At 42.9% G+C, this 23541-nt stretch overlaps 1 protein-coding gene across 3 annotated transcripts in view; it reads right to left on the reverse strand.

Annotated features, from left to right (window-relative positions):
• Nucleotides 1-23541, reverse strand: part of CSRNP3 (cysteine and serine rich nuclear protein 3) — a 130412-nt gene that overhangs the window by 76948 nt on the left and 29923 nt on the right. For 2 of the 3 annotated variants that reach the window (XM_048483754.1, XM_048483752.1), the window contains exon 3: nucleotides 9749-9916. In XM_048483754.1, the coding sequence (XP_048339711.1) occupies nucleotides 9749-9893 (145 nt within the window). In that variant the 5' untranslated portion in view covers nucleotides 9894-9916. Of the gene's footprint in view, nucleotides 1-9748; nucleotides 9917-18162; nucleotides 18216-23541 lie in introns of those variants that run through there. The other variant, XM_048483755.1, reaches the window with a different exon arrangement.

The raw sequence follows: 23541 nt of genomic DNA on the forward strand, positions 1-23541 counted from the left end.
TAACACGGAAAGAAAATAGGGCGCATGGAAAGAGGATGCAATCTGGAATCCAGATCCACTCACCTCAGTTCTCCCAAGTAAAAGGATTGTGGATTGATAATTGAGATTCAGGTTTAAACTAGTAAACGGAAAGACAGGGTTACCAACTCCAGCTGGGGCCCAGACACATCCTGGAATTATAACTGATCTCCAGACTACAGAAAGCAGCACACCTGGAGAAATGGCTGCTTTGGATGGTGGATTGTATGACATTATACTCTGTCCTCCCCAAACCCTGCCATCTCCAGGCTCCACCCTGTAAATCTCCAGGAATTTCCCAAAACAGAGCTGGCAATCCTCAGTTTCAGCCCACAGATACATAAGCAGGGCTGGCTGCCAGCAGTGAACAGGCTCAAGGAATTAGTAGGTTTTTTGACACTGTAAGTCCTAAGTTGTAAACAAGACAAATTGGGCTGCCCAGCATCAACACCAGTTCACATACTACCCCCGTAGGTAGAGAGGCTGCATTTGTGTTGTCAGATCCCACACCATATTAATAACATGATAGTTAGGGTTGAGTTAATGAAGCAAAGTTACAAGTGCCATATTGACATCTTTTGCCATGGTGTAGTGGTTAAGAGCAGGTGGGTTGTAATCAGGGGAACTGGGTTTGATTTCTCACTCCTCCACCTGAGTGGTGGAAGCTTATCGGGTGGACCAAATGTGTTTCCACACTCCTACATTCCATGACGTCTTAAAAGAGAGGTGACCTAGGGCTAGGTGACCTTGGGCTAGTCACAGTTCTTCCGATCTCTCTCAGCCCCACCTACCTCATAAAGTATCTGTTGAGGAAGGAGGAAGGGAAAGGAGCTTGTAAACCATCTTGAGTCTCCTTACAGGAGATAAAGGTGGGGTATAAATCCAAACTCCTCCTCTTCCTCCTCCTCCAAAATCCATAGAGGTCAGCAGGCCTAAAAGGGTGCAACTTTGCATAGGGTTTGCACTCCATTCTAAGTCCACTGAAGTCAATTAATTTGGACAAGAGTAACTTCAGGTAGGATTGCACTACAAGTCTAGAGCCCTTTCTGCATAGCGGAAAGGGCACTCCTCCACCGGCAGGAATTATGCCGGTGGAGGGGAGTGGCCCCCCGCAGAGGCCAGCACAGAAGAGGCAGCTCCACACGGAGCTGCCTCTTCTGTGTCCCCCCCCCACTCACCTCGTCCTCCAGCGTCGGTCTGGAGGGCTGCAGGGACCCGCCCATGCTGCCCTCCGACCTCCAAAGGCCGGAGGGCAGCGTGGGCAGGTCTCAGCAGCCCTCCAGACTGACGCTGGAGGACGAGGTGCGAGCCGATGGAAAGGCGGCGCTTTCCAAAAACCTCCCTTAGGAAGGGAGGTGGAAAGTGGCGCCTTCACGCCGCTCGGGGCCACACAGGACAGCGCCTGTGCGAACGGCTGCCCAGGGACCGGTGTTTTTCCATCCCTGGGCCGCTGTTTTTGGCCCCGTGCAGAAAGGGCCTAGGAAAAGGAGGGCTTAAGGCCCAACCACACTTTACAATTCTTTCCTTGTTATTTTAAACAGTTTTTGCTCTTTTGCAAATTTTGCAGCCAAGACTTGCTCTGTCAAGAAGAAGAATAGCACAGAGAAAATCTTTCCTTCCCTGCCACTTTCTCATGAGCCAAAAGTTTACCAAGCTGCTTTTACTTCCAGGGAAGGAAAACATACAGATATCCATTTGTCCCCCCAGTGCTGGTAAAAGTAGTTCAGGGTTAGCTTTTTCCCAGTGAGAAAACTGGAAGGATGAAAAGGTTAAAGTTTCACCCCTTCCCCTGTCTGTTCTCCTCCTTGATAAAGGCAATCTTAACAGCTAAATTTGCAAAAGAAAACAAAGACATTTGAAATAAACACACATAAACTGAAGTGTGTAAATGAGCTTCGAGTTTAACAAATTGGAGAAAAATTGTCACTTTCACAAAGAAGGTCATATGCTTGATTCAAGGATTCCTATGTACATACATGACAAGAAATGTTGATGCCATTCCCTAAATGTAGATGCAATTTTAAAAAGTTAATATATGAGATTTGTTTTTATCACGAAATGTTTGGTCAAGAGACTTGGATTTGTTTTACTTTTGCTTAAGCAGGGCCTGGAAAAAAAAAGGAAATTGACAAGATGTTAATGGCTATTTCTTAATTTCCCACCTGAATGTGTTTTGAGGTTGTTGGTTCACTGTTAGATAGCTTTATTTGATGTACATTGATAATTCTCTGTTGTAACAAAGGGCAAACTTATTCAAACCTTCTCTTTTGCCTCATAAGAGGCTATACAGCCCTGTGGTTTCTTTTTCATTCATGAGGCGGTGCTTCCTGCATTCAAACCGTAGCCATCCCAATAACCTTCCTACCATCTAAAGATGGAATGGTATCTGCCTAGCCAGCTGCAGGGTCAGGGACCTTGCAACAATTCCCATTCAGCTGTCCTCACCGCTGAAGCAGAGTTAAATAACATGGCGGTATAAAACAGCTGAGCCTCCTCTTCACTACATCTTCCATTGTTGATATTCAGGCATTGATAAACAAAGCATCTGAGTGATTGTTGTGGGTTTTCCAGGCATTGGTAAACAAAGCATCCGAGGTTTGCCATGTAGCCCAACCACTTAAAGAATTAGCTTGCAAGCTAGACGTGTATACTGTTTTTCAATGCATGATTTACCTCTAAACTTCTGCTATAGTATGACTATATATGTGTACATATTTGTCTTTTAAAACTTAGGTTTGCTAAGGAAACCTCTTCTGTGTGACCAGGAGAAAATGAGAAGTAAGATTATAACCACCTAGCAATTACTTCCTCTTATTCAAAGTTAAGGTAACACCTGTATAATTCAGTGACATTCTATGTCTTTCAAGAACCCTCATGTGACACTGTGGGGAAAGAAACCAAGACCTGAATGCTTCCATTTGAGGGACTGACTGAAAAACGGGAAATCCTTGGATACATTAGAGAATGGATTTGATTCCCCTTGCTTTCTGATTAAATTTGTAGTATGTGGATTTTTGAGTAAAGCTGTGATTGGTGTTAATACTTCTGAACAATCCAGGGGGGAAATAAGTATTCTACAGTATTGCCATATATTGTGGAGGAAAGAGTTTGCCATCTGATGGCAAGGAGGAGGAGGAGGATCTCTAGGAACAAGAATGCAAGAGACTTGACGGCTCTTACATTCTGACAAATCCATCAAAAGCTCTGTGCAAAGGTAATGCTTAATACCATTTTGTATCGTTTTTTTCAGCCTTCAGAGATCAATTTAGGTTTTCCCTTCAGCATGTCCCAACACAGTTGTGGTTGTCTAGGATGATGAATCAACCTAGAGAACACCACTGTTACCAAGACCTCAAAAATAAAATCTCAAAAGTCTGGTTCATATGTTTTATTATGAGACTAAACTGCGTTGTTAAAAACGCAGTCTTTGGCACGCTGATGTGAAGGTGTGGGTAAGAGACAATGATTCTTTAGAAAATAAAAACATGGTTAAACTGCTATGGCAACAGATCATGTGCTACTAAGCATTTAGATGTTCAGAGATTGCAAGTAGTATAATGCTCTATTGCTCTCTTTTTCAATAATGCAGGAATTCCAGTGAAATAGTAACTGGGGAAGGGAACAGTGGCATTCCCTTCATTAATACCTCAACCACCAACATGAAAGATTCACAAATACTCCGAAATGATTAAACCTTAAATGAGGAAATCCTTTCTCCATATCATGGATACCCTTCCTTAACAAAACCCAACAGGAAGAATTTACAGGCAAGCAGAAACTAACTTCAGCTTAGCCTGCACTATTATCCAATGGACTGTGATGATGCAATGAGAGCGGGGTGGGGGGGGGGGGAGCAAGAATCCAAACAAGCTGTAGGAGATATCATGCCAGTTTATTCAGACAATTCAGAATACATGAAAACAGGTATACCGCAACAGCTCTGTGACAAAAATGAAAGTAATGAATTGCCAGAAGCTTAAGGTAATTTCTTAGAAATTTGGGCAGCTAGGCATGTTGTCTCAGATTCAGTTACCTTAGACCCACTCCAGAATTGCTTGGTTTTTTGTGTTGGGAGAGCGGTATGTGCAAGGAATTTGCAGACATAGAAACTCTATAATCCAGAATTCATTAGCTTCAGATCTGTAACAATATCTCTGTTTTCGCTCATCCCACTTAGCTCACTTTGCCTCTATCAGTCAACTCCTTTATTTTAATCTTTCTTTCTTCTTCAAATGCATGGTTCTTGCCCTGCCCCATCAGACCACAGTCTCATTGTCAGATTAGGATATTCTGATGCAGTTTCATCCTATGGGCAGAATGCCCTCCTCAGACAGTGAGAGGGTAGTAGGGAGAAGAACATTGGAGACTTTTAAAAAGGCAGAGTATTACTCAAAGTTTGTAGTATGTGGACTTTTGAGTAAGACAATCGACAGCATTAGTTAATTTCTGTGTATACAGTATGCACATATATGTAAGATTTTCAAAGGAACTTCAGGGGATAGCTATGTTGGTCTGCCGAGCTAGATTCAAATCCAGTAGAACGTCAGAGAAGCCAAGATTGTGTGCTTACGAGAGTCAGCATTTTCGAAGTATCTGTCAAAGGGAGCATTGACTCTTGAAAGCTTATACCCCAGAAAGTTTATTGTTTCTATGGTAGAGTCAAATCTAGATGTTCATTGTTTAAATGTGACCATCTTTGACCACAATAAATATACTATAATGTGTATGGTGATAATAATATACAAGTGAAAAGTTCAGATTTTTCAGGATTGTGAAATTTAACTAGATATCCAAATATATCACTTTGCCTGTGAGACTACTTCTAATGAAATGATATACTTTCGTTTGTTTACTGCAATAGTAGTTCTAATTTTCAGTTTTTTCTTACTCTCATATGGCAAAAACTAAGATATGTGAGCACAGATAGCAGTTTTAATTCTTTCTTTAAAAAAAGGTAAAAAAACCCAAAAAGGTTAAAAACTCCTGAAAATCCAATAACTAATTTAAAAGAGAGGGAGGTCAATTCCGCATGGTCTAAATATCTCAGATTAGCAAAGGAAATATCCTGGTTTGGCCAAGAAGTTTGCATGGTTTCCAATCCTAAAATGGGTTGTCCCACGATATTTCTTTCATTCTGGGTTTTCCAAAAACTGCTAAAATGTCAACCAGCTGCGCTTTCACACATACTGAATAATGTACTTTCAGTCCACTTTCAATGTACTTTAATTGTTATTTCCAAGTGGATTTTGCCAGTTTACTCAATAAAATCCAGCTGCAAAGCACATTGAAAGTGTCTTAAAGTACATTATTCGGCATGTGTGAAAAGTGTCCTAAGTCCTAAGATTGAGCTTGTCTTGCCTCTCCCATCATCATCATCATCATCATCATCATCATCATCATCATTATGCTAAGTAGTATATTGGGCAACAAGAGCTCTTCTGCATTTCCAGTCTGGGGCGAGTGTTTCAGCCTCTTCCCATATTCAGTGCCTTCATGTCTTGCTTGAATGTTCTCCTCCAGGTGTTTCAGGGGCATCCTTATTGTTGTTTGGCATCAGAAGGTATCCACCTCATTGCTGTCTTTGGAATCCAACCATTCTTTATGCAAAGGACGTGGCCAGCCCGTCAAAGTCCTTTGTGTGCCATGATTGTAAGGAGATTTGAATGGCGTTTGCACATGCCGCTCCTTCAGAGCACCTCTTTGTTTGTGATGTGGTCATAATATTGGATCTTCAGGATTCAGTGTAGGCACTTCTGCTGGAAGACATCAAGCCCATCACAATGGACTTGCATCTCCCAGTAATGAGAAATCTCTCTGTGCTTCCCACATTTGCCTTACTTAATCCTCTAAGGGGCATGGAGATCCTGAGTCATTATGGAAGAGGTATGAAACCTTCAAGATCTCCAAGATGCAGTACACTCTTGCTAATGCACCTGGACCTGGAAATACAGCAAATTCTAGAACTTTTCAGTACTTTTGCACTAGACTCCTGAACTGGCAGAGAATTATCAATCACTATTCTATGTAAGGGCGGCCATTATAACTCATCTCCAAGCTGCCCTGATAGACAGAAGTGGCAAGTCAGCAAACCTTGGCATATTACAGTAACCCCCAATACACTCACAAATCCTCACCTGCTTCTTCTGTACCTTGTCAGTATTTTCCCCATTTGCTTTTAAAAGCACTCTCAAGTTCTCTTTAGATTTGCAGTAGAAACTATGCTACTTAATAACAGAAGTAGTAGTAGCAGCAGTACCCTAATGCCAGCTAACAGGCTGCCTTTGGAACAAACCTTCCCACGTTTTCAAATTCTTCCATGGAGCCTAGGAAATTAGTCGATGTGGTTTGCTGTCTGCCATCAACAGGAATTCATAGTTATGCAGCGTTCTTGCAATTATAGTACTGATTAATGATAAGTGCCCTGCTGTCTGCAATCTATTCCTTTGAGGGAACTACACTTTATGTTCCAAAAATGTTTTATACCTCTTAGTGATGCATTATTATTCTTTGCAGATCAAAGATCATGGTTGTCATGGAAACTGCAAAAAGTGGAGAGCCAGTCATGGCATAGCAATGGCATAATGGGGAAGATCTTCTGGGAAATCATTCACTAGCCTGGGGTTTTGTGTTGGAAATGCTTGGGTGAATTTAAGTGGAAAGCCAAGTCGTTTCTGAGATCTAAACGCATTGTGGTATTAAACGCAAAATATCAGTAGCTGTTACAGTGAACATGCCTAACTGTTTGCAATGCTGTATTGTTTCCTAATTTTTCCCCATATGAGATGCTTTAATATGTCCGTGTTGTTAATAGCAGCTTCGAAAACCAATGAAAGCTTTTACTGAGTATCTATCATCAATACACCAACTGAAGACTCAAAGTTCCTTGAATTTGGCATGCTGAATTTTAAGGTACAAGCAACATAAAATTATAAGCTATTTTTAAATGGTGAAGAATTTTTTTTACCAGTCGAAGTTTTTATACAGTCTTTTCTATACAGTCTATGCAGTCTATGCAATCTATACAGCCCAAAGTATAACTTATTCCAAATAGTCATCTTGCTGGTTACAATGGCCTGAATGACTATTAGAAGATCATTATCAGAGTGAATTCACTGGATGAAATGAATGTACTTCTACATCTAATTGTGTGTTCCTGCATTGCAAGGGGTTGAATTTGACGGCCCTTCGGGTCTCTTCCAACTCTATGATTCTAAACATATTTTAATGTGCCACATTGACAATCCTCGACAAAGTTTTAAAAAATCTATCAGTTTCATTTGTGGCATTGAAAGTAATCACCCTCATGTATTTCATTGCTTACATCAAAATGAAAATTAACCAATGAACACATTGTAGACTCTATGGCGAGCTTTAAAGAGCTAATTGTATCTTGTCAGTTTCCAAGCTCATCTCAATCATTTCAGCCTAAGCATTTCTGGCATGATGCACCATCGAGGATTGCCATCTCCATGTGGGGCCAGGGGTTTACTTAGGCCTCTTCTGCACATGCAGAATAATGCACTTTCAATCCATTTTCAATGGACTTTGCAGCTGGATGAGAAATAGCAAAATCCACTTGCAAACTATTGTGAAAGTGCATTGAAAGTGCATTATTCTGCATGTACAGAAAGGACCTCAGAATTACAACTGATCTCCTGGCTACAGAGATCCCCTGGAGAAAGAGACAGCATCAGATCATAGACTATATAGAATCATAGAGTTGGAAGAGACCCCAAAGGCCATCAAATCCAACCCCCTGCCATGCAGTAACGCACCATCAAAGCACTCTTGACGTATGTTCATCTAGCCTGTGTTTAAAAACCTCCAAAGAAGGAGACTCCACCACTCTCTGAGGAAGTGAATTCCACTGTCGAATAGCCCTGACAGTCAGAAAGTTCTTCCTCAAGTTTAGGTGGAATCTCTTTTCCTGCACCTTGAATCCATTACTCCATGTCCTAGTCTCTGAGGCAGCAGAAAAAAAGCTTGCTCCCTCTTCGACATGGCATCCCTTCATTATGATTACATTCCTACTTAGCATTCTCTCCTGCCCAAACTCCCCCTCCCACTCAGAGCTGGCAAACCTAACCCAAATTCAAATGAAATCTGCTAAGAATAAACAATTTAATTAGAGGCTGCCTGATCTGGCAGATCCCCTTTGCTGGTACATACACTGGCCTAAGTTATTGCAGTTATTAAGAAGTTACTAAGAGTGCAATCCAAAGGGGGAGGGGTTGAAGCTGCATTGGACACGGTGGAAGGGTTGCACCACAGTCTGTGCCATCAGTGCCAAGCCGCCACTGAGGGACTCGCCACCGCAGGGCCCAAATCCTGAAGCTGAGTTTTGAGGAAGATGGTCGCCGCTGCAAATCCCTGTGCCAGTGTGAAGATGAAGGTGCTCTGTGGGCATTCCCAAGGCTCCCAATGCAGTTTAAGCCCCAGAACATCCCCTCTCAGCGGCGCAGACTTACGCATGCAAAATGGCGCAAGTCATTTGGCAGAATGGGCTACCTAAGGAGAGGTGAGTGTTTTCTCCCACTTCTCTGGTGGCCATGCCTCCAATTTCACCTTTGAAAGTGGCACTTGTGGTGCTGTCTGTGGCCACCACTCTTCTCCCCGCCCCATTGGAATTGAGCTGCCTATTAATGGGAAAAAAATCTAGGTTAGTCTGTAACCTTTGCTGGCAAAAGTCCGCTCTCTAAACCACTGAAATTAGCAGCAGGTGTAAACCATTCGCTGGAACTCCAATGACCAAATATCCCTTAAAGGCCACACAGTAGGGCTACGTGGCCTTTTCTCCCTGTGGTCTGCCTCTGAGAAGGGCAATACTTTGATATGCTGCATGAAGGGAAAAGAACAATTGGTGGTGAAGTATTTTTCTACCCATCAGACCTCTAAATAATTTTCTCGTGGCTCTAAACATCTTGGGAGTTACGACGGCAACAGAATGGATGATTATCTGGCGGCACTCACTGATGAAACCGATGAAAAGTATTTTTAAAATTCAACCAATTTTAATAATACAGGTGTATTAATTGCTATCTGTACATTTTTGCAATATCTGTACAAAATCTGGAGAAAGCAGTGCTGAAGGCAGACATCTGTGAATAGGCAGTTGACTGATTGATTAATCAGACACTGTATACTTTCAATTGAAATGTTATATCCCCTGAGAAAAGATATTAAGAGTTGATGGATTTGTTTTTAAGATAATTTGTATTTAAGATAATTTGCCCATCAGGAAAAATCCACTGAGCTGTTTAAATGAGAGAAATTGTAATCTTTGTTACATATTATTAAAAATTAAGGTATTACCCGCATTTGCTTACCGAAGCGTTCATATTAATTAAATAATGAAAAAAAATAATTGTTGAAAAGGAAGGCATTTAACATTAAAAAATGTTTAAAGTAGCTAACTGCCTTTAAACAAATCACTGTTTTATTGCTGTTCTTGAACCAAGAGGAAAGGCATAATATAAATGTTTTAATAAATAAAAAAAATAAATATAGGTAATTTGCTTTAGGGTAGTTCAGTTGAACTTGTAATTTTTTTGGTCTTTCATCAAATCTCAGTTTCCTCACTTTTGCAGTAAATATGTACTTTAAAATTTTGGATGCCTATATTATATAGGTTTTCTATAAGCAATGAAGAGGTTAAAATATGCTCCAAGTACTAGTTCATTTTAAAAGAGCTTGGATTCTGCTCAGCCTCGCATCTGGCTTTGGCACTTACAGATAACATGATTTGAAGTGGACAGACGGACGCTATCCCCGCTGTCAGCACTTTTGCCGCTAGAATCTTCATCATCCAATTCCCGCACAGAGAAGATTGAGGAGCCGCCAGCTTCTTCCAACTTCCTCATTAAAATTCCATTCATAGCTGCAGCATTGTCACATGTACCTGTCAGAGGAACAGGCGAAATGAAGCATGAAAACACTTGACCGCTGACCACGCCATCAAGATATCCAGAGTCATTGCTGGAGGGTTCTGGATTTCTGTTTTTTTTAATAAACACATTCGGCTTCTGCCTCCGCTCTGATACTGGCACTTAAAAACAGTCTGATAAGAATTACAAGCTACACTTTGGATGCTTAGATCCTTTGAATGCAGACAGCCCCCCTCCTCCCTCAAAAAAACCTAAGTTGGGACAGATCTGACCAATTCTCTGATCTGGTTTATCCAAGTAACAACAGTTCTCATGTGGTGTAAGAGTTAGTATGTATCCCTGCCCTTCACAACAAATGTACAGACACAAGATATAAAATTTCTATTCTGATACCTGATCAGGCAGGACCCCAAAATGGTGTATCTTGGGGGGGGAGGGGAGGCATTTCACCCAGGCACCATTCACATGGGTCACGTGGGGGACACATTTTGGCAACCTCCCCTGCTCCCCGCTGCAGGCCAGGAAGGTCCTCGTGTTGGGCTCCAGTCTGAATGCAAACAAGCTATTATTGAGCTTTTCCTCCAAAGAGTTTAGGGCAACCTATAGGATTCTCTCTTCCTCCAGTGTCACACCAACTCTGTGAGGTAGACTTCTCTGCAGACTCATGGGGCAGAACTTAACCCCCAGTTGACTCAGCTCTATCTGGCCAACCTGGCTCAGCACTGTATGGCTGCCCCCAGCAGGCTGTGGGATGCAGTGGGCATGCTGGCTCTGGATGCCCTCTTCATGGCCAGAGCCAATCACCAACCCAGGTGTCCTCCACAGGTGGGTCAGGGAGATAGCTGCTCCCACCCACACACCCTCCTGGCCTCACCTCTCCCATTAGCTGCCATGGGGGTGGAGTGAAGGTGTGCCAGCCAGCACTCTATGGGGAAGGGAGGAATGCAATTTCACTCCTTGTCCAAGCACATTTTACCGCAGATATGCCTCTGGGACCCCACTCTGTGCAATCTCTCTTTCCCTTTTGGGAAAGGAAAACACAGCATGAATCTGACATCCGTGTAGTTGGATACCCATGTAGAACACACATATCATTAGCTGCCTGGTGCAGGTGAAAAGAATGTGGCTGCTCATCTATCACACTTGTATGCAGCATATATAAATGCCTGACCCAGTCCTATGTTCTATATTTTGCCTTGAGTTTCCTTGAGGAATGTGGTAATCCACCTTCAAAGAAATAAAGTCTTCTTTGGATATTCTATAGAATGTGTTGTGTCCACCCTCTATTTGAAACGGGAAGCCTACTGGAGCATCCACACAATGTCACGGGCCTCTCAGGGGTTTCCCCTTTTAAACTAATTCGAAAGAGGAATTGTGTGGTGGCTGCAGGCCATGTGGACCCTTGACCTGAAACTCCCATCAGAAGTGGGTGGACCTAAGCTCTGTCCTTCCTCCAGCCTTTTGGCCCTTTACTGAACTTCATCTCTTTTCCTAGCTGAGCCAATTTTATAGTGTGGTTCAGCTGGGAAAGCGGGGCTGTGGAAGCCCAGCACAATCTCCATCACATCCGAGGCCCCTCCCGCATATGCAAAATAATGCATTTTAAACCACTTTCACAACTGTTTGCAAGTGGATTTTGCCATTCCGCACAGCTTCAAAGAGCACTGAAAGCAGTTTGAAAGTGCATTATTCTGACTATGCGGAATGAGCCTATGACACACTATGTGGAGGACAGGTGGGGTGTAGCCACTGCAGCAAGAGGCATGAGGATAGGATGCATGGAAGCTGTTCCTACTTGCTCCAATGCCACTTGGGGCTGCCGGGGCAAATTTCCACACACCCACATGGAAGCAGAGTGGTATTCTTAATTGCCACTTCAAGGAGAACCGTGAAGGTGCAAACTGCACATCAAATTTGCTTTGCCAAATATTCCAAGAAAAACGGTCTCCAAAATTAAGCATGTGAAGCTGCCGTAGATCACTGGCCCATTCAGCTCTATTGTCCATGCTGACTGGCATGGAGTTTCACAGTCCCAGGCAAAGAACCTGCTACCAGAAAATCTTTGACTGAGCTATCAGGATAGAGAACCAGTGTGGTGTAGTGGTGAAGATGTTTGACTAGGATCTGGGAAACAGCTTCAAATCTCCACTCTGCCATGGAAACTTGCTGGGTGACCTTTGCCCAGTCACCTAAGCTCAGCCCCGACCCTGGCAAGTATTTTGAGGGGAGGCCTTCAAGGAGTAACAGGGGGTGGGGGGTAGACAATAGACAACCACCTATAAATGTCTCTTTCCTTTAAAACCCTGCAGGGTGACCATAAGTCCATTGTGACTTGATGGTGAAAACAAAAAAATCAGGATTGGACCTGGGGCCTTCATTCATGAAAATATAAAGCATCCTTATACTGAACCAGACTGCTGTCTATCAAGCTTGATATTGTCTACTCAGATTGGCAGTGGGTCTACAGCATATTAAGCAGAGGGTTTTTACATCACCTACTGCCTGGTCCTTTTAATTAGAGATCCCTCAGATTGAACCTGGCTCCTTTTGTATGTCAAGCAGAGGCTCTACCACCAAGTCATCACCCTTCGCCTTGAAATGCTCTACCCCAAACACATGCTCTACCACCGAGCCACGGTCCTGCCTCAATTGCCCTTTTCTTTAGGGGAAAAGATGTTAATTAACTGACACACAGTCCAGAGAAACTGTCATCTCTTCCTGCTAAATCTACCTGAAAAAATTGTAGGAGGATCCTTCACAGCTACGCAGCCTATTCATTAAAGGGGGCAGCTACTTTGTTGCATTACAAATTACTAACCGCTTCTCATTGTGAAGGTTTTCTGCAATGAATGAAGAGCTAACAAAGGACTATCTGTCATAGATCTTTTGTTTGAAAAAAGTGTGCTTCTTCAGAGTACTGTACCCTGGCTTATTTCAGGTACTAAAGCTATTGCTCCTACGCATTCTTACCTGGAATTATATTCCGCAGCTAAAAGGATCACATTCATGTTGCACTAAAGGTTACCCACCAGATAGTATTTTACTGATTTTGCCACTCATGTTGCTGTGAGGCAAAAATGGGAGAATTCTCTCACCAATGCATGCCCCGTGAGATCCGCAGAGGAGGGAAGCTAATGTGATTAATAAATGGCCAAATATATCAGCACTTCAATTTGAAAAGTCAGTAAACTCCACATTCTGTTCATACTCATCTTCCACCCTCCAGACTCCTTCCTTCAGATTCTATGAGACCCCCATAGTCTTTCAAGGCTCCATCTTGTTCCAGGGCATTCTGTCTATTTTTGAACTATCAGGTTATTCTTTCCAGGCCCTGACTGCCCCCAGAGGTCAAATTATAAGTTGGCAACCAAATGCCATATATACTGCATAAATTAACAGCTGCCACATGAAAAACTAGAACCCAGTTGGTGGTTGTATGAACAATGCAGATTTGAACATCTCCCCATTCCACTTTAGACATAGCTGGAGTTCCAAAAATCAAAGCATAAAGCATGTGTGCATATACTGGCTGTCACTCAAAGGCGTAGCTAGACCAGAGTGCGCCTGGTGCACACTCTGGCTTTTGCGCCACCCCCCATGGCACCCCCCCCACCTGCAGCGCCCTCCCACGGCACCCCACCCCACTTACTTTTAGGAAAGGAGCAGGCTGGAGAAGAAGGCCGGAAGCCTGCCTGCGTTGCTGGGCCTGGTGTAGTTCCCACCAGGCCCAGGCAAGGCAGGCAGGCTTCCGGCCTGCTCCATTCCTAAAAGTAAGTGGGGTGGTGCGCCATGGGGGGTGGCATGGGGAGGGGGATTTTTCCGCCCTCCACATGACTAGAAATGGTGCGCTCGGTGCGTTGCGCACACCCCCCATCCCCTGGTGGCTTCGCCACTGCTGTCACTTCTTCGAACATATGGACCCCTTCCGCACATGCAGAATGCACTTTCAATCCACTTTCAATGCACTTTGTAGCTGGATTTTACTGTGCAGAATAGCAAAATCCACTTGCAAACAATTGTGAAAGTGGATTGAAAGGGGGCCCTAGTCTTGCCTTATGGGGGAAACATACCCTTCTTATCCTTAGTGATATTGTTATTGGCAGCTGCGTTATGCAGAGAGAAATAATTCAGATCAATGCATGGATATTATGGGTTATCTGATATGTAATTATCTGATATTATGTGAGATCTAACACTAATGGGTCACAGATCAAATTAAGCACTAGATCTGGTGGTTATTTACCCCATTCGCTGGCGTGTATGATCTGGTCACAATCAAGTCTTGCAGAAATGCATTTTATGCTTTGAATAGGCAGAATCAGCCTCTAGAACAGATGACTATGAAGAGTGTCAGCCTATTACATAATGTGAGTTGTTTAGTTTATGACTATCATTTTAAGCTGCTGAATGTTGTCATTTGTTGCTTTTATACCCTGGCTTTTTTATGCTGTGGTTTTAATGGCTTTTTCATGCTGTGGTTTTAATGTTTTCATGTTGCTGTTTTATGACTTTATCATAAAGTTTGACTCATGAGCCATCTCAAGCTGTACGCTGTCTCACAAAAAAGGTGTTAGCAGATCGTATATTCCTCCGCCACAGAACTCAACATGTTGGACCTTCTTTGTTGTAGAATGCTCTGCCTGGGTCCTAATGCCTACCTAGCCCTGCTTTCCCCATCCATTTGAAAGTTTGGTGATAGTCATTCAATGAACTATAAATGCTCTTGTATCACAGTATCATGTTCTGTAAGGCACAAAATAGCTGTTTTGACAAAGGCGAAGTGTAAAAATGAATGATAATTCTCATATTCATTGGGAACTATATTCTAATGTGGAAGCACACAATTTTCTCAACCACTGCACCTCAACTGACCATACTAACATCTTTATCTGAGACAGAGTATAGCAAGGCAGCATGTCAATGTTCTAAATAAACAATAAATAGCTGAACAAAGGGTTTAACTGAATACAGTTGCGCATTCCCAGAACCTTCTTTACTAGGTGCTTTCTGAGATGAACAAAAGATGTCACGCCTTACTCAAAGTGTTGATCCATGTAGCCCAGCATGATCTCTTCTTAATGACAGCAGCTGTCTGGGTAGAGTTGCCAACTTCAAGGCGAAACTCCACACCTTGAGATCTCCTGGAATGAATATTGATCTCCAGACAGCAGAGATAAATTACCCAGGAGGAAATGGAAACTTCAGAGGGTGGACTCTAGAATTATATCCCTGATGAACTCCCTTCCTTCCCCAAATTCCACTCTCCCCAAGCACTGCTTCCAAATCTCCAGGAATTCCCTAAGCCAGAGTTGGTCAATCCTATTCCCACAGGCTCATTCCGCACATGCAGAATAATGCACTTTCAAACTGCTTTCAGTGCTCTTTGAAGCTGTGCGGAATAGCAAAATCCACTTGCAAACAGTTGTGAAAGTGGTTTGAAAACGCATTATTTTGCATGTGCGGAAGGGGCCATAGACTCAGGCAGAGCTTTTAAGACCTCTCTTTCCTGTGCCCTTGAACATCGGAATCTGGGATCTTATGCACACAAAGCTTGTTCTCCATCACTGAACTGTGGTCTCGCCCCTGGAAGGTAGAGGATTCACTGGTTGACCACAGCACTGAATCAGAATGGTGTAGGTGGATAATATTGAAGGAAAGAACTTTTCCCCCCTCTCCCACTAGAACCTGGTGGCACCCAATGCTGATGTTTGGGAACAAGCTCAAGACAAACAAAAGGGAACATTCATTTTCTCAATGAGTAACTAAACTGTGAAATTCACTGTCAGCCGAGATGTTAATGCCCGTGAACACAGACAGCTTCACCATTTGATCACCGTGCTGTTATATAGCTTACCCATAGTTTTAATATTTTAGACAACTTTTCTAGCAAGCAAGCAGCAGCCACATTTTTCCAACTCTAAGCCAGCTTCACTTTCCCAAGAGACAGGATGCAAATTTAGCAGTGTTTCAGAAGAATCTTGATCAGAGCATAGTTGTGAAGGCCAGATGCTCTCTTCCAACTAAAACTCCCACACCCATAAGCAGTGGCGTATCTGCCACGGGGACATCTGGGGACAAACGCCCCGGAAGCCCCCATGGGAGTCACATGGGAGGTGGAAAAATCACCCCCCACACTTCTGGGAAAGAGGAGGGGTGCGGCTGGGCCGGGCCTCTCCAGGTGGCATGCACACGTTGTGTCTAGACCAAGCCACGCCCAAGGAAGGCCTGGTGGGCTGTGGGCGTGCTCTCCGTCTCTCCGAAGAGCATGCCCACGGCCCACCAGGCCAGCTGACATCATGCCACACCCTTCCTCCTTTCCCAACTCGCCCTGCCAGAGACTTAGCCAGGGTCCAGGGTCCAGCTGGGCTGGGCTGCAGCCCTGCCCCAAAAGCTCCCCAGCCAGTCCCAGGGAGGGACTGGGCCAGGGGCTGTCCTCCAGTTTGGGGGCTGGCTGGGCTGCAGCAACACCCCCAAAGCTCTCCAGCTGGTCCTAGGGATGGGGCCAGTGGCTTTCCCCCAGTCTGGGGTTGACTGGGCTGCTGCCCTGCCCCCAAAATCTCCCCAGCTGGTCCCTGGGCTGCGGAGGGACAAGACCAGGAGGAGGGAAGGCAGTGCGCCGCCCCGGAGGTAAGTGGGGCATGGGGGGGGGCATGGGAGGGGCGAAAACTAAGATCTTGCTTGGGCTCCTTTTTCCCCATTTGCCCATAAGCTGGTAAAGTTCAGTACCAGTTGGGAGTAGCCTCTGTTTTACATGTAAGATGAATGTATAGGAAGGCAGTGTCATCCAAATGGCGAGGCAGGCGGTACAAAACCTCCACCCTGCCATTCCGAGAGAGGCATCCTGGCGGCACAGGGAGGCTTGCAAAACAAAACAGGTTCCCAGCTGCCAAGAAGCCTCTATGGGGCTGTATGAACAGTCCAAAGTCCCTGCCAGTGGTGTAAACCAGTGAATGGCTGAGAGGAAGCCAACTAATGTCAGCTATTCCCTGGCTAAGCTCCCAGATGGCCCCCGTTGTACCAGTGGTGGCAGGGACGGTGGGATGCTGGTGCACCCCACACCCCAGCGCCAGGGGAGTGTGGCAGCAGCATGGTGGCCGTTTCCCCTCCACTGGGTTAAATGCCCCAGAGAGGGCAAATCTTCCAGCATGACCACCACACGGCTCCCATGAGCAGATTCAGCCCTCCCTCGTTGGGTGGGGCTTTTAGTCACTGAGTCTGTGCGTGTTTCTCTTTGTACATGAAATTCAGAATGGTGCAGCTTTATTTAAATTAAATTGCATTGCTTAATAAGGACACTGTAGGTCAGAAAACCTTGCTAACTGTTCTTAATTAAGAAATCAATACATCTATTAAGCAGACATTATAAACCCTGGAATAATTATTAAAGACCATTGTTAGTATTTTCTTTCCATCAAATGTCCATTGTGGTCAGTGGTAATTATGATATAGAACCATTTTTGCCGCTCTGAATCCACAGCTTTCTATGCCACAAATAGGTTTCTCCCACACTCATGTTTGTCAATAGGAATACCCCCTTCCTCATGACAGACAGTTTGATGCAGTACCTAAAACGCTGGACTACTATGTGGGAAACGCAGGTTCGAATCGCCACTTTGTCATGAAAGCTTGCTGTGGGACCTTGGACCATTTCAGCCAAACCTACCTCACAAGGTTGTTGTGAGAATATAAGTAGGACAGGAGAACTATGCAAGCCACTTTGAATTTCCCACCCCCACCCCGAAGAAAGGCAAAGTATAAATAAAGCAAATAATGTTTTAAAATTAAGACTCACCGACAGCTAATTACACAGAAGTGGCTACGTTTTCCATGTTTTTTTTAAAAAAAATACAAGAATAAATGCATTTTACACCCTCCAGAGTGCCACTTGTCTGTAGCTTTTGGGAGCTGCCAGCGTAGAGCTAATTATAACCCAGCTGATGTCTCTTGGCATCACATTCCCCAAGTAAAATAATTGTGCAGCACAGAAGCAAGGCAGAAATGCTAATGCAGACAGCAAGACAAAGAATCGCATGTTTATACTGGAGGCAGCGATGGGAGAAGCCGCATCACTTTGTCTGAACAACTGAAGTGGTGAGACACGTCAGGTTGCTCTTGTGTCTACTGCAGGAGTTGCTACAGTCATTAAAAAGGGCAGGAAAGAAAAGAAGCAGCAGAGAGAGAGAGAGAAAGTGAGGGAGAAATGTGGTAGGAGAGATCCCTTGGGATCTTGAAATGGAACATGTTCAGACTATTTTCCTACCTTCTCGAATCCGAAACGTGTCGCTCTCCTGTGTAAACAATGTCTCCCTCCCCATCTCCTGCACCGCTAAGTTTCTGAAATCACAATTATTTCCATAGCAACCAGCTGCTATTTCAAAAATTAAAGGTTTGTAGTTTGACGAGGGTGGGGGTGGGGAATGAACCAGTATACATAAAAGAGGAAAACATAAACTATCCAACGTTTTATGATGTATTTACTGAGAATATTTCTACTCTGCCTCTCCATAGTACTATGCCCTTTGAGACTTACCATATTAAAAAAATACATTCAACAAAAAGTCAGAAAACACAGAAAGAAGTCTTTCTTTGTGGCTGGAAGAGATAGCTGAGGGGAGTCACAGAATCCAAAGGATTGCAAGAGAGTCACGGGACCCGATCCTGTTAACATACACAACACACAACAAACAGAACTAGCAAGATAAAACGGCACAATAGAAAACCAAAAACACAATAGAATAAACCAGTATCTCAAAAAAAAGTAGCAGTATTATGTTAATGTAATTAATAAAAGATGCGCATCGTACCTTTCTGCAGAGATTCAAAACTGCTATCAAAATGCTAGTACGGCAAAATGGTACAGTGAGGAGTATTTTTTAAAGACTGGAATTTCTAATTCACTGAACATCTTATTTGCTTATTAACTTCATTTATACCCCCACTTTTCTCCTTACACACGATGAAACCAATCAGCACGAAAATAAGATCTGACATCCATGAAAAAAAGAAAATCCGAAAAGCCCATTTTATATCTGCTTTTTAAAAAATGGTGTCTTGCTAAGTTAAGTGGTATGCTCTATGTATTGAAATATAAACCATGGAGAGTTGGAGAGTGATGTTATCCAGGCAAACCTGATAGAGGAACAGTTTCTCACATAGGTTTTAGGCTTGCTAAGGTTAAATTACCATGTAGAAAAAGATAATCTGTGTCTTGGAAAATAACTTACTGAATAGTATAACATCAGTATTGACCATTGTCACCCCACTTGTTAATAATTCTCTGTTAGGGAATGACACACAACGGTACTGAAAGATGTACACTTTGTAATAGGAAACGTGGGTTGCGTACACCCCAGGGTATATTTCTCGTTCAACATTTTCATGCATCATTTGCAAACTATATTTCAGCAACTGTAACTGACTTTATAGTACTATGCATTGAATATTACTGAAATATGAGTCAGTAAAGACATCTGTTGCAGGCACTAGCAATGCTTGTCGTAGCACAGCAGAGAAGTGGAAAATGTTACATCTATAAGAGTATCATAGCAACAAGTACATCCCTAGAAAAGGGAAAAAAAACATCCACTAGGCAAAGGCAGATGAAAGCTTCAAAGAGCTTTCCACTAGGGTTATTAAAAATGGACTTTCCTTTTTCTCATTCACAAAGAAGGGAATTGGCATAAACGTATACTGGGATTTATACTCAGAAAACACTTTTTGTTATAAAGTACTTTAAAAACATCTTGAAGCATGTAGACATTAAGGAGACATGAAAAACTGGGAAACACCCCCCCCCCCCTCATTTTTGGTTCAGGAGCAATTCAGCTGCTATCAAACCCCAATCAACCAAACCCCAATCAATTCAACTTCCAAGACTGGAACTACCACAAGAACAAAAAAGCCCAGAAAGGATTTCACCAGATCTTTCCTCAGTCTCCTTTTTACCCACTGTAGATTATGGTCCCTTTCAAATTGTCTTTATAATCTGTTATGCCCCCACAGAGCTTTTGTTTATTTCCTTTTTAAGGTTTAGTTCACCCATAGTCAGTTTGGTTTTGCCTTATTGTTAAGTCTTTCTTGGGAGGGTGTTTTAGTTAGACCTTGCCCCTTTAAGACTTTTTCCCAGCAGGCAATTTTCTTTTCTCCACCCAGAAACCCTCTGTGTTATTTATTCAGTTAGTCAATGAGGTGCTAAGGGTGAAGATCTCCGCACTGTTCGTAACGTCTATAATCTTATGGTGGGGTAAAGAGAAGTCCATATAACCTTATGGTGGGCTAAGAAGAGGTCCATATAACCCTATGGTAGTTTGAAGAGAAGTCCATATCACCTTATGCAGGGACATAGAGTCCCCCAAACAATCCCTGAAAGTTTGGTGCTGCTAGCCTAAACAATGCGCCCCCTGCAGGCCAAAAACCGAAAAACATTAAAAATGTTTTAAAAACCCACAAACTGGTGGGCGGAGCTTCGGACATGAATGGGGGGGTGAACCTGAGAAACCCCCCCTTACCTACATCCTTGACTTTATGGTAGCTTAAAGAGAAGTCCATATGTCATATGGTGGACGAAAAAGAGAACAAGCCAAGTTCATCTGCAGTGAGAGCAAAGATCAAGGATTCCAGAGCTACAAGGACACAAGAGACTTTGAACCATCCTACAGCAGCTGGACAAGAACCAAGTCTGCAGCTTCCTACAGCCTGAGGATACGCAAGTGTTCTGTTTAGTTAGACCCTGGGAGGAGATAGGGTCTTGTTTCTTTGCTTGAATAAAGCCATTTTAAGAACTGTAGAAATGGCTTGCATTCCCTCTTTCTGTCCAAACCAAAAACAGGGCACCTCAAGCAGAGACACTTGGGGGAGAACATAATCCCTTTGAACAGCCAGTTGCTTTTTTGTGTCATTTCAGGCACAATTGTATGGGCCCCTAGCTGCTAATGGAGTTCTTATGGCTTTCTGAGGTCCCTCCCCAAATTCTGCTCTTCTCAGGCTCCACCCCAAATCTCCAGAGATGGCAGCCCTACATCCTGCCTCCTTGTGCTCCATCAGAGCTGGCATATGGGAGTGCTCCTGCTTCCAAGTGTTTCTCTTGCAATGCATCATCAACGTGCTTGTAGACTGCCTATGTGATTCAGAGTTCACAACCATGAACATCATTCAAGTGACCTCCTTAGAATAGCATCTCTATAGAGCATTAGTGGAGCAAAATTATACCAGAGGCAGAAACTATTAGCACAGAGAGCTTCAAGTACTTATCGGCTGCAGTCTGAGGAACATATTCTTGGGAGTAGGTCCTCTTGAATCAAGCGGGATTTCTGAATTACCGCTTAGGATCGCTCCCATATTCACTGATACAAACAGCCCATTTACTTCCAGTGATCAAACTTTCACAGTGATTCTCAGATGAAGAGAGTTAAGGCATGTTTATTTTTGTCCTTTAATTTTACTCTTCATGCTGAAAACTGTGAGCATGTGAACCAGATGATACATTCCACATTTTGCTCACTGTGAAAGCATTAGAATTAAGTGATACACTGTGAAAGTTGCCATTAACAATAATAAAATACAAAAAAAGCATGATCAGGAGATATAAGAGAAAAATATGCTACATAAACTTTCCAAAATCATGTTTAAAACATTCTTGCTATATTGATCAAGGACTGAAGAAGTCCAGGATTATATATGACAGACTTTTTTTTTTTTACTTTGTTCAGCAACGCCAAGATTGTCTTTCATGTTATCCTGGTTTCTTATTGTCGAAGCTGATCCCATAAATTTCAGTGAAACTATCCAAGTAGGTAGTATGATTCATTTGATAAAATAAGTTTTCTTGAAAAGGATGTGTTCGCTTTCAGCTTTCTCCTCTCCCATAAGGTGACTGTTTGAAAGCTGAACCACAGAGATAAAATCACCTGACTCACTTTTTGTGATGGTTCTCTGAGGTTTGACCCTTAGCCAAATCCAGCTTCAATCTCCTTTGAAACAAATCCAGGCTACAATCAGTTTGTGCTCGAAATCCATTTCCAAAAGGAAAGCATTTATGCATGATTGCGCGTACACATAAACACCGACACATACTTAGAATAACAAATTACTTTAAAAATTGTTCTTCCCTTTGTTTCTGAGATCCAGTCACAAAATCTATTAGCATTTTTTCTTCTGGGGAAAATTAGAGTAAGTGATAAAAAGCTTTCAAGGAAAATCTCTGAAGCAATGAATGAGTCAATCTGTTATTTCACCTTGGCCTTATAATAAACTCCTTTTGAATACAGCAATCTAAATAAGAGTCTCAGGAGCTGCACATGAACCAAATGCTACTTATAAAGTGACTTAGAAAATATGAGTAACAATACAATCCTAAGGGCATTTTCTAGGATCATGTATCATTTTCCTGGTATTCTTTGGGTTTGGGTTTAAAAGACCCAGACATTTTTGAAAAATATGGGAAAAGATTAGCCCCCATACCAGTATGCACATGCAATTCAGAAATGGCAGCACAGAGCTGAATCCTGGGCAAAGCCAGGCAAAATCCAGTGTTCACCTTTCTGCTACCTGCCACCTTTGAGCCTATTTGGACCACAGCAACAGTCAGCAGATAAATGAGGGGGGGGGAGAGAGAGAAAGGAGTGGGGTCCCCCCATCCAAAAAAAAAATAGCAACGGGGCTAAAGCTGTTCGGAAAATGGCATTTTTCCAAATCTGCTTTTGAGATCCCTTATACTGCCACCGATTTTTCAAGAGAAACCCTCTCCCCTCCCACAAATACATGTAAGTATTTTGGGGCAGGGTTGGGTTGGCATTGCCAAATGCACACCCTTAACACTTTCCTGGGATTAAACTTCATTTAATAGACCTGAATAGGATTCTGAGTAGACTTGCTTATAATTGCTGTCACAAACTCTAGGTCCAAAACCAACTAGTGGTACCAACCTGCTGGTAGAGCCTGGAATTCTCCTGGAATTACAACTGATCTCCAGAATATAGACTATAGAGATTAGCTTGTCCTAGAGAAAACAGCAGCTTCAGAGGGCAGACTGTATGGTATTCCATAGATTCTAGGTGATATCCCTCTCCAGAGTTGTCAAAGACCTGACTTGGCCTTTGGGGTGGTAGCAACTGGGGCCCTGAACCAGAACTCCCAACACAAAATATATTTTTTAAAATTTATAACAGAAGGTAAAACATAGGTTTAAAAACATAACATTGAGCACAAAATCAAAGTGCAATCCAACACAATAAAACAACAAAAGCTAACGTCTACATATCAGAAACGTCTACATATCAGAAAGAAATATTTCTGAACATGCACAAAGTTCCAGTAGCATTTCAAGCAGAATAAATGGCACAGCAGAACAAAGAAAAGGAAAGTAACTGCTAACACTGACAGGCTAATTTATGTTTTAGGCAGGCCATGTCAAGTGATCAGATTATCCAATCTGGGTCTGCCTTGATCAGAAAGTTCCAGATGAACAGTAAAATCCACCTGTCCCTCCTGAATTGAAACCTTCCTAATTAGTCTCTCTAGCTGACCAGTGCCAGCTGGTTCAAATTAATGAAGATGACTGCATACCTTCTAACAAATGCTATGATCTTGGAGAGATGGTACACTCATTCCCAATTAAAAAAACACCTGCTTTCTGAACTCA

This window comes from Sphaerodactylus townsendi, linkage group LG02 (assembly GCF_021028975.2).
Source record: "Sphaerodactylus townsendi isolate TG3544 linkage group LG02, MPM_Stown_v2.3, whole genome shotgun sequence".
In the NCBI taxonomy this organism is placed as follows: domain Eukaryota; kingdom Metazoa; phylum Chordata; class Lepidosauria; order Squamata; family Sphaerodactylidae; genus Sphaerodactylus; species Sphaerodactylus townsendi.